Source organism: Ambystoma mexicanum, chromosome 11 (assembly GCF_040938575.1).
Source record: "Ambystoma mexicanum isolate Mex_15411 chromosome 11, UKY_AmexF1_1, whole genome shotgun sequence".
NCBI classification, from domain to species: Eukaryota; Metazoa; Chordata; class Amphibia; order Caudata; family Ambystomatidae; genus Ambystoma; species Ambystoma mexicanum.
The window spans coordinates 827,357,639-827,370,188 of record NC_090934.1 but is presented as its reverse complement, the minus strand read 5'-3'; the positions used below and the strand labels follow the sequence as shown (position 1 = coordinate 827,370,188).

Here is a 12,550-nt window from a genome sequence, read left to right as displayed (position 1 = left end):
AAAAGAAATAACTCAAAATAAAACCAGCCCAGGGTGAGGATAGCACCTGCGATTGGTCCTTTAACTCTGTCATTCGGGATCTGTCACTTGAATTTAGTGTGTTTAAGTAAATATACAGGGCAAGATCCTGATTTATTTATTTTTTAAAATAAAAAAGATCCTGATGAACAGCATTGTCCTCAGTACTCTGACTTTCCCTCTCGTTAAGTCTGTTCTTTCCTTCCCCTGTGCCTTGTGATTGCGTTTCCCTTTGTATCTTGTGTTTCCTCCCACCCCAAGCTTCCCCTCAATTATCCAAAAGTACACACTGGAGTCCATGGACTTAGTCCTAATACCCCCTGCAGGTTGTTATGTAGGATTGGCCCCAAAATCTGGCCTGGGCTGGAAGTTTGGCCTTGATGTCCTAGCAAGTGTTATAGATCCAGACGTTTGGGTAGACATAAAGGTTATCTTACAGAACCATGGCAAAACTCAGTTTGAAATACACTGTGGGGACAAAATTGCACGAGGAATTCTTGAGAAGACTCTATTTCCCTGTTTTAAGAAAGAAAGTGAACAAGAGGAAACAGAGAGGTAGCTTAGGCTTTGGAGAGGCCGATGAGACATGTATCACTCAGGCAAAAAGGGAAGAAGAACCTAGCATCCTTCCCAATCTGGCCTTTGCTCAGCGAAATGATCCAGCACTCGCAGAGACTTTCTTACAGTGATTCCTGGGGGAGAAGGACTCTTCCTGAAACAGAGATTACTATATAGAAGGGAAACCTCCAGAGAAGGCCTGAGTAAAACTTAGTTGGTAATACCCAAAACCCATTGCAAGATTGTGCTTGAGATTGCAGACTCTCATTTGACAGGGGGACATTTACGACAGTCTAAAACCCAAGCTCACATCAGTTTGAAATTCTACGGGTAGGTATTCATGCTGAAATAAAGAACTTCATTCAAACATTTGAAATATGCCAGAAAACTAGCTCACATATTTCCTTAGCTGTCCCTCTAAACCCATAACCGATAATAGAAGTCCCTTTCTCCCGAATTGGGATGGATATCATTGGACAGTTGGAAACTTCAGGACTGGGTAATAAATATGTTCTCGTAATCTTTGATTATGCTACCCGTTACCCAGAAGCCTTTTGCCATGAGGAACAACACAACAGAGCAAATTTAAAACACCTACTACCATTCTTTTCTAGGGTTGGTTTCGGCAAGGAAATTCAGACAGATCAGGGATCCAATTTCATGAGTAAACTTATGGGTGAAGTCAAGGAATTACTACACATTACCACCTTAATAAACTCAGTTTACCACCCACAAATGTATGGATTGGTAAAGAGATTTAACAAAACCCTTCAAAATGATTTTGAGAACATTGGTAGATGAGGATTGGAAGGACTGGGAAAGCATGGTCCCATGGGCCCTCTTTGCAGCAAGAAAGACCCCTCAGGCATCCACCGGATTCTCTCCTTTTAAGTTACTGTACGGTAGAGAACCAAGAGATGTCTTAGACATGCTCCAGGAGACCTGGGAAGAAAGAGAAAATGCACCTATTCCCCTCTCACAGACAGCTACGTAATTGCGAGAGCACATGAAACTCGTCCGGAGTCTAGCCCATACTCACATGGAGAAAGCTCAAGCCCAACAGAAGTCCACCTATGACAAGAAGGTGAATTCAGGAACTTTTTCAGTAGGACAGAAAGTATTAGACTTCTTACCTACTTCTGAAAATAAACATGTCTCAAAGTGGTATGGGCCCTATGAGATGCTAAAGCAAATAGGAATCTATACCTATAAAATAGCACAACCTGATAGAAAACAAAATACCCACCTCTATCATGTAAATCTCCTAAAGGAGTGGAAAGAAAATCCTTCCGCCACTACCTCTTCTATATTGTCTTGTTTGGTACCCAAGCAGATAGACAACTCTCAAGTTATTTCCCAAGAACTATCTAAACAAAAACACAAAGAATTGAACTACCTTATTATGGAATTCCCTGATATATTCTGCGAGAAACCAGGGAGGGTAGATGGTACTTATTATTATATCAGAACTCCAAAGGGAAAAGTGGTCCATTTGAAACCATATAGACTCCCAGAGGCATGAAAACAAATCGAAATTGTGGAAGTTAAAAAAATGCTGAAGGCAAACATTATCGATCGAGCCTGCTACGAGTCCATGGTCTTCCTCTATTGTGTTGGTAACTAAACCTCATCATTCTCTGAGGTTTTGCATAGACTTCAGGCAGGTTAACGCCATCTCTACCTTTGATGCCTATCCTAGGCCATGCATCGATGAGTTAATAGATAAACCTGGAAATTGCACATTCCTGTCAACCCTAGATCTAACAAAGGGATATTGGCAGTTCCCAGTACATGGATCTGATAAGGAAAAGACAGCTTTCTCTACACCAATGGAACTATTCAAATTCAAAGTCCTTCCTTTTGGACTGCATGGGGACCCAGCCACCTTCCAATGATTTTTGGACAGGATATTGCAGCCATACTCCGATTTATGTGTGGCCTATATTGACGACAGCCATTAATAGTAAAACTTGGGAAGACCATCTTTTTTGTCTTTCTACTATTATGAGAACCCTCAGAGCGGCGCACTTAACTGCCAATCAATTCAAATGTAAGCTGGCTCAATCGGCTGAGAAATACCTAGGCTTCTTTGTAGGGCATGGCAGTGTACAGCCCCAGCAAGAAAAAGTGAAAGCTGTCCTAGATGCCTCCACACCCAAGACCAAGAGAGACCTCAGGGCTTTCCTAGTATTGATTGGTTATTACTGTAGGTTTATCTGACATTTTCAGATAGAACAGACAAGCTAAGAAATGCTGAATCCCAGAAGATTCATTGAACTGATGAGGATGAGGCATGTTACATCAGCTGGTGAAAGAAAGTGGTCCACCCGAAAGTCTCAGTGAAAGGTGCATTGTTTGTAACGATAAAGTGAATGAACTGCAAAAGCGAAGTAAGCAAAATTAACTCCTAGAGAAGTGGAGAGTGAAAGTTGAACCTGGAACTTTGAGTCAAAGTGGTCCTGCATAGGTTGGTGAAGATAGCCACTCACATTCGAAAGTCTTTGAATCATCCGAAAGTGGTCTGAGCCCGACTGAGGGAGGCACGAAGCGTAATAAGCTTGTGGAAGGGTTTATGTGAACTTTGTTGTGAAAGGTCTGAGCCTGACAGAGGGGGACCCACTTGAACTTTGTTTCGAAGAGGTCTGAGTCCGACAGCGGGGTGACCTACATTAACTTTTTGTTGAAACATTATTTGGAACTCTGGAAAGAGAGACTTTAACGTGGATCATCCTGCCTACAGGGACCAGCATACTCTGCATGGTCTAACGTGGACAGGAGAGCTGATTCAACCACATTTAGTCTTTTGAACACTGATTTTTCCTTTGCATACATTTCTCCTTTATAAACTTTTTTGTACAAGAGATAGGGCAGGCATTAGGTTTTGTTAGGATAGGCCATTTTGATTTGACAGACTCCACTAGGACTGTTTTGTTTATCATTTGATGGTTGAGACTACTCCCATCTTAGTTAGATGGCAAAGTAGGAGTTTTTCCAACCCCAGAATCTTCAATAAAGGTTTTACAAATTGTACCTATTGTGTCAGTGTCATACTTGTGATACCATGCCTCCCCTACAATACAGTCTGTGTTGGTAACATTTGCACCCCCCCCCCCAACATTCTGGAAAGTGACCCACGTTAGGCCAAATACCAGAAAGTTCTCTCACACATCTATGAAGTGCATTATGCACTATATTTATTAGAAGGGATGATGAAAAGAAATAACTCAAAATAAAACCAGCCCAGGGTGAGGATAGCACCTGCGATTGGTCCTTTAACTCTGTCATTCGGGATCTGTCACTTGAATTTAGTGTGTTTAAGTAAATATACAGGGCAAGATCCTGATTTATTTATTTTTTAAAATAAAAAAGATCCTGATGAACAGCATTGTCCTCAGTACTCTGACTTTCCCTCTCGTTAAGTCTGTTCTTTCCTTCCCCTGTGCCTTGTGATTGCGTTTCCCTTTGTATCTTGTGTTTCCTCCCACCCCAAGCTTCCCCTCAATTATCCAAAAGTACACACTGCATCAGAAGGGGAAGAGAATCGGGTAAGTATACCAGAGCATGCTCAAATGGCAATGGGGAAAGGCATGCAAGATCGAGGAGGCTCAAAATAATGTTAGAAGTGTTGGTTAACAACTTTTAATATTTGGCTCAAATATGCTGAAGATGCATTTTTCTATTGTGATGCCTCAAAGCCAAATTACAAATAAATGTGATTTAGCTCTAAAAGGGAAGTAAGACTTCATCAAGTCTGTCTTCATTATTTTTGTGTTTTAAAGGAATCACCTCAGCCCTGTTGCACAAAGAAAAAAAAGAGCATGTTCAAATGGACTAGGGTGCTAAATTATTCAGTAGAACCTTGCACGTTCCTCTTCACCTCTGAAAGCGCCACTAAATAACTTCATAATTGCTAACTTTTTTAAAATGTGGCATGTGAATGCAAAGTTTTGTTCTGCTTCTGTGAACGGGACTTAAATTCAAAACAAATGTTACTCTGTACTCTGAAAATAATTTGGTGCTTCCTGAAAAGGAAGGAAGGCTTTCATAGGTTGTCAGCATTTTGTTTTAATTTTTAAAGGGATGTCCCCAAGCTTGTTAGACATAGAAAAAAAGAGTTTCTGATATGACACCAGGAAGGTGCTTTAAACATGTGAGAAACAATGGCCATAACCATTTCTGTAGAAAGCTCTAAATAATTGATCTGCAGTTTTGTCTTAAAATAACTGTTTTCATGTGAGTTGGTGTTTATGTACAACAAATGTATGTAACCAAAGTAATTCATACAAGCTAATGAGATTGCATATGAAAAGAGTATAATTGTGAAATAGTGTAGCAGTCTTTATTTGTGTCTCAAACTGAATACAGGACTAAGTATGATGGTGCGTAGCAGAAGGTCCAAAGTGAAACAACAAGATTAGCAAATTGGAAGAGATAAGCTACTTCTTCCAACCATTTGATGCATACTGTGGATACATCGATATTCTGTGTGCTCTAAATTGATAGCAGAGCTTCAGCTAGTACCATATATGGTACTAGCTGATATTCCCAGCTTTTCTGGGGATTTTATTTTCTTATAGGTACTATTTGTTAGAAATACCTTAAAGTATCTTCACGCTTTTCAGAAATGCTCCATAAGAAAGGTGAAAAGAAAAACTCACTACATTTTTCGATTATTTCTCATTCTAAAAATGTTTTCTCAGGAACACTCCACAACACTATTTATTGTTCTTCTTAAAAACTAATTCTGAACCGTATATCTGTACGTGAGAACAACATGGAGATTTCTGAACATCATGATAGGTGACATGATGCCGGTGGTGCCAAAAACTATGTACCTAAATTTCAATATTACTAAATTACATGTTCATTGTAAGGCTTATTTATGAACACATTTTTTTTTCCTTCTCATTGAACACTGTCGCTTCAATTACATTTGGCAACAATATTTTAAAGCATATCCTTGTGCCATTACACATCCTAGGCGAGTCGAGATTGCACAGCAGAATAATGGGTGACACAACTTTCAGTTGAAGGTGATGTGGTGGCATTCCCGGGAAGTCGAGTGAGTTGAGGAATTCTGTTGGATGGTTTACGGCTTTGTCACCATCCACCATCATATCAATTGATTTGTACTCAGTTAAAGTGCCCGGAAGCATATCCTGAATCTGATCCTAGTGCCTGAACCTCGAGTTTTGTTTCTCATGTCAGGACCGGTCCTTCTACGACAACATTGATTTCAGGCAACCGTCTCATGTGTGAAGGTGCTGAAATCTGGTGAATGGGGTGGGGTGTACAAATGTTATGTACCTGGTAATGTAGTAATGCCCGGGGTGTCCTAATAGGCAACTAAGTAAAATGTGGTGCAGATTGGTGAAACGGTGTGGAAGTATAAGTAACAGTACTTTGCCAAGCTGCAAACCCACAAAAAACCTTGAGTTTTGTTGAATTCAGGGCACGGGGTGGTGTGTCCAAATGTCATGTAGCCAGCAATGTCTGGAGGGTCCTAACTGGTAACTACGCAACATTTTGTGCAGATTGGTGGAAAGATGTGGAATTGTGTAAGGACCATTGCTTCACCAAGCCACAAACCCACAAACACATTTTGACACATACTGAAGTCCAGGGAACAGGGTGGGGTGTCCAAATGTCATGTAGCCAGTAATGTCCAGACGGTCTTAAACGGTAATATGTAAAATATGATGCAGAGTGGTGAAACGTTGTGGAATTGTACAAGGAACAACGCTTCGCCAAGACACAAACCCACAAACAAATGTTTACTTTTGCTGCTGAAGTCCGGGAAAAGGGGTGGGATGTCCAAATGTCATGTAGCTAGTAATGTCCGCAGGGTGCTAACAGGTAACTATGCAGAATCTGGTGCAGATTGGTGAAACAGTGTGGAATTGTATAAGGAAGAACGCTTTGCCAAATCACAAACCCACAAACAAATTTTGACCTGCGCTCAAATCCGGGGCACGGGGTGGGGTGTCCAAATGTCATGTAGCCAGTAATGTCTGGAGGGTCCTAATAGGCAGCTATGCAAAATTCGGTGCAGATTGGTGAAACAGTGTGGAACTGTATGAGGAACAAAGCTTTGCCACAAATCCCGCCACAAACACATTTTTACTTTAATATATATAGATGATGTGCCAATAATATTTCCCTGTATTTTATTAATGTATTTATGCATTAATTATTCTTATTGTTATTATTATTGTATTTATTGAGCGCGTACCTTGCTTTGAGAAGCAACAGAGCGCTTTACAGAGGTATACAACAATACAGATACATATTGAAGTGCTTTGCAGAGATATACAACAGTACAGATGCATAACGGAGCACTTTTCAGAGGTTGATGGGTGAGAGAAAATGATGGGTGTGTGTATAATGTTGTTTTAAATGTTTTGCACTTTTGTGGCTTGTGCCGAATATGTTTTATGATGACGATGGTGAAGACTGAATGGCGCTCTGGCAGAAATACGCCTTCCCGGAGCTCTGCTCTGTCCCCCAGGCCCAGGTGCAAACACTGGACACTCCCAGATCCTGCTCTTCAACACGCAGACCTGCTTTAAGAAGACTTGGCACAGAGCACTGACTAGTCTTCCGAAAAGATAAACAATGAAAATATAGATCTTATCATAGCAGTCTGCTCATTGAACGCTGCCCTATCCCCATGTCCAGGGGATAGCCAGAACACTACCAGATCTGCTTTGAGGCAGTGTTACCGCACTCACTAGTAACAAGCGCTTTTTGGAAGACTCAGCACATGAGACTGAATACAGATCCACACGCCCTGATTCATGGAATCAACTGCGTGGGGAAAAGCAGTACTCAGCAGCAGTTTTGCACAGGTCTGGCGCGTCCCTGCGTGCAGTAGATCGCATTGCGCGACCTGCATGGGCATTGCCTGAGCATAGACCAGAGGTGGGGGCGGAACATGCAGAATGAGGAAGAGCAAGGAAAACTGTGGGTGTTCAGATAAACAGCCTCTGCGAGGCAATCGCATGCCCTTAACTGCGCAGGTAACATCATATTCATGGATCTGACCACACAACTCATGTTGAAATGCCCATGCAAAGAACTCAATGTAACCACCCGATAGCAGACGTACATACACTTGCATAGGAATCACTGCGCAGAGGTAGGACTGCATGTTGGATTTAGGGGTGCATGTATGAAGTTATGCGTGAGTGGGGGTGCATGAAGGTTTGCATATTTACTGTGAAATGACAACTCTACATGTTATGTATGTTGACACGGTGCTTGGAATAGTTACGAGGGACCCCCCCCCCCCAGCCCCCACGTGGCTTGGTTGTGTGGGATCCTATGCAGGATTACAGGGGTGCATGAGTTCATGCCTGAACACAGATAGGTATTTGCGGCTGTTGGGGCTTTTCGGGGATGGGGGGCATGTTGGGGATATTCTGGCTGCTGCTTGCCTATAGGCTTGCTTTGCAGGAACAATTCCATGAATATGTGTTGTGCATGCAGGCTTTGCGGGATCTATGCACACTTTTAAACGCTGAATCAGGCCCATAATGTCTTAACTGTCCAAACTGGTATATATGTCCCGCATTTTAAAGACAGCTCTTTGTTAGGGTGAGCATTGTGATTAAGCAAAACAGCAGAGTCTTCCATTATTCGCTTAAAAGGGTTTCTTACTGAATCACCATAAGAAATTATTTAAATTTAAAATTGTAGACATTCATATGTTCCCATAATGCTCTTTGCTTTTATACAAATCGCCAAGATTGGGTTGTATGAAGAGATACTGTGTTGCAATCTGGCTTGAGCTCATGCCCCTCAGTGTTGCCCTCTGCCCCCACAGCCCGCCCCTCCAAGGAGGAGAGGGTTCAGCCAGTAAATTGTTTCCATTTCCAGCACTGGACGTAACAAATTACTTTTTAAAAACGTTTGTCCGGGTCTACTTTTGACTAACTGTTCACAAAAGATGCCACAAATCCTTATCATTTTAGATGTGTATTATTAGGGTGTAAATGTTACAAACAACACTAATATGTAATCTCAACTCATGGCAGGAAGCTGTAATCTTTGCGCTCAGGATAAACAACAAAAAAACAATGCACAATTGAATTTGAAAAAAACTCGACAAAGTTACCTTTTAGAATCATGTGATATAGCCCCCTTATCTGCCGTCTGCAATGAAACACCTCCACTGAGAAGTCTTTGTTGTGGTCGTCCTTTGTTGGAATAAATGTGATGTGAGTTTCTCTTCTGTACAGATCTGTTTCTTCACACAGCACAGGGGACTCCAGTACATCTGCCTGGATGGGTTGAAACTCTTTAAACCACTTCACCTTGCACTCTTTCGGGAAGTAATCCTTCACGATACACGATAAAGTGACTGGCACTCCTTGCGCTGGGACAACCGGGTCACATACAATTTCTAGTCCTTTTGGACGGCAAACTGCGGAAACGTAAAGCCCAAAAATTAGTTGAAATGCGAAGTTGTAGACACTTTCAACTGCGTTAAAGGACATCCGCAGTTTACAGATGTTAAAGTAGCTTGAACAGGACTGTGCAATGTATACAGAAAGAAAACACCTTGTTATGTTATGTTATATACATTTGTAAAGCGCACGGTCGCCCAGAGGCATCATGGCGCTGGTGTGGAATCTGCGACTTAAGGAAAAAATATATATATAAGCAGAAAGCTAGAAAGCTAGAACAGAGTGGTTTTCAAAGCTTTCCTGAAAGCCAGATGATTAGCAGAAGATTTTAGCGATGATGGAAGGGTGTTCCAGAGCTTGGCCGCGGCAATAGAAAAGGCTCTGCCGCCAAGTCTTTCCCGGTTAAACCTGGGGACCGTATGTAGGTTGGTTGTAGAAGAGCGGAGATTACGTTCCGGAATATATCGGGCAAATTTGGATTGAAGGAGCTCCGCTGCTAAGCCATGGATTGCCCGATGAACAATACACAGTGACTTAAACTTAACTCGCTGTGCCACAGGGAGCCAGTGGAGTCGGCAAAGCACCAGTGAGATATGGGCACCATAGGGGGAGCCAGAGGCTAGTCTGGCTGCCAGATTTTGCTTGTATTTGTATTTCTTTATTTGTATAGCGCGCCGGGCCCAAGGGCATCTGGGCGCTTTATTTAAGGTTACAATGACGTAAGAATTACAGAAGAATTACAGTATAATACATAATGATACACATAAAGGATAAAGTACAATATACAGTAGCACAGGTAAAAGGTAAACAGTGCCTGGAGGAGACGAAAAAGTATACAAAGATGAATCAGGATTGTACAGCGTGTTTACAAAGTATGTCCAAAATGCAGGATAGCAACAGTGGGGTGGCATGTGCATAGACATAGGGAATCTCAGTCAGTCAGAGGGCTGACGGGTTCCGTTAACCACACCTTGGTTTTGCGTTTAAAGGAGTGGAAAGAAGGTTCTGATCTATCGTGTAGGTAGTGCACAGTAGTTACATTATTTATTTATTGTTTACATTTGTATAGCGCTCAGGCAGCCCTTGGCCATCGCGACGCTGTTACTTGTACAGAACTTAGTTACAGTTACATATCATACATACATATAGTTTGTGGGTTAGAGTACAGTTACATGTCATGATACAATGTACATTTTCTAACAGGCATAATTACAGGCTAAGGGGTGAGGTGAGAGGTGATCAGGAATCAGGAACATCATGGAATTCAGTGTGCCACAACAGGATACCTTTATAATTGTCACCTCTGGAATTACAATTGAAATGTAAATAGTCTTTTTTTAATGTCTTTTATATACATGGTGTTTTGTAAAGTGCACAATCACTACAAGTCGTTACAGAGCGCATAAGGGAGGGAGGAGGTAGAATGGGGCGCAAAAAGAGTAAAGTGGGTCAATCAAGAAAGATGGGCCTGGTGGGGTAATGCAGTTAATCACACATCACATTACAAGTAACTTGAATTCCTATTCGGCCCATGTACTGTATATCAAATACATCTAAGAACTATATGCACCTTACACACCCAGGGTGTGATGGTAAAAAGGTGTGTGGTCACTTTCAATGATCCATTTCTGTAAAGTGCTATCACTCTGTATCCAAATCAGCTGGTCCCAGTGCAAGCCACTCCTCTTGCCCGGGCCCATTGCAAGGGTGCTCACAAACTCATCCTTTGTGTCAGAGTTCACTCTTGACAGATCCAATTTAAATGTAACGTAATCAGCGAGTTTGTATGTCATATTGGCATATTTTTCTAGACATACAGAAAAGGGTTGGCGTTAAGACCAGACACAACAGAGTTGTGTTCCTACTGAAATATATGGGGTCCCATTTGTAAGAACATAGAAAAGGACCTGACTGTGCCGAGGGACTGTGTCATTGCCCTGGTGCCAGCAGCATCCCATAGGAACCAGCTCGAGCCTGAGCCACCAGGAATTCTCCCTGATCCCTCTCCTTTGCAAGGGGAACCCATTGGTGCATTAAGCCTGGCACCCACCAGCGGGTGCTTTTTCTAGACGGCAAAAAGGCTGCAGAGGCACCTTCTACTGAAAATCCTATGCTCTCACAGTGGGAGTTGCTGGAGACGCCAGTGGGGATGGCATTGAGTGACCCCATCATGCACAATAGATGCCATCGACAAGCTGTAGATCAGTGCAAGAGTGTGCCCAGCCATGCAGCCCTCCTGCAGGCTGCAGAAGTACCAACATAGCTAGAGGGTCTTCACACTTGAGCATGACTGGGGACAGCCCTAAAGTGGTTTCCATTGGGGAAATAGAGGATACTTAAACCCCAGAGTCTTAAAATAACGAGCCTCCCATAGACCACATAACATGGGGGGTTAGGGGGGTTAGCACCGTCTGGGTCGGGGTAGCCTAGTGGCACAAGTCCTCTGGCTAGTGAACTCAGTTAGTGATGATTGGTATAACTTAAACACAAACACTTTTTCAGTCAAGATTAACTCTGATTTAAAAGCTGGACAAAGACATCGTAGATTAAGTCATCTATAGATGTGCTAAAATAAACTAAAAGGAAAGACCCTAGGGAACAAAATGTGAAGGCTTCCCCAAGTCTTGTATCAGTTATGCAACAAAAGATGCCTTCACATGTATCATTGCAGGTGGGGAGATGGCTCATGTCACGGTTTATTAGGCGGTCACACTCAATTCAGGAAGTTCCTTTCCTCCCAAGCAAGGTTGCGCACAACAACGCACTGTTTATTCAAGTTCACTTTGGTGAGGCCCCCAACCCCAACAAATACCATGTGTCACTAATGGACAAGGAACCAGGCCGGTGTGTAGTAAGAATATATTTTTATTAATTTATTGAATCAAGATTTGTCAAACAGAATAACATCAGCCACCAATGCTGTGGCAACAGCCAAAATCACAACTATGACTCGGTTATGTATAAACAACAAAAGTGAAATTTTGAAACAAGCAATAACAACTTACACCAGATTGAATTTCGATATAACCAATGAAAAACAGTTGCAATACAATACAAAATCCACAGAACTGACTTAATTTGAAACAACACCTTTCTCCCAGCAAACACCCCCATCCCCCTCAAGGCTTTGTTAGGCAGAAACCTGTGCAGTTCCCTCAGGGACCACTGCAAAATGTTTAAGACCACAGGAGTTAGCATTAAACCCGATTGGTAGCAGTCTGCACCTCCCAGATTTACCTGGTAGCTGTGGCTGAGTAGTCAGACTTCTCTCAAGAAGAGTTAGGCAGTATAGAGAGCATACACAATAGAGCAGGTAAATACAGTAGAACAAGCAAACACTGACCAGAGCTTTGGTGTAAAAGATATATAATTATTTATTTCAAAACACATCTATAAAAACATGCTTGCACTAATATCAAGCAAGTTCAAAAACACAGTTACTAAAGTATATACATCCCCTTTTGAGAATATTAGACAAGTCTTAAGTAAAGCACCACTTATTTTCAGACAGCGGTGAGCGCTTAACGCAAATGGCACTCTAATAATTCGGTTAAAAGGGAGAGAAA

The 12,550-nt window shown here is 42.0% G+C and overlaps 1 protein-coding gene across 1 annotated transcript in view; it reads right to left on the bottom strand.

Moving 5' to 3' along the window:
• The window catches only part of NCR3LG1 (natural killer cell cytotoxicity receptor 3 ligand 1), a 722,742-nt gene that overhangs the window by 176,159 nt on the left and 534,033 nt on the right, over positions 1-12,550 (bottom strand). The window contains exon 8 of the mRNA XM_069623776.1: positions 8,693-9,001. Coding sequence (XP_069479877.1) covers positions 8,693-9,001 — 309 coding nt within the window. The remainder of the gene's footprint in view (positions 1-8,692; positions 9,002-12,550) is intronic.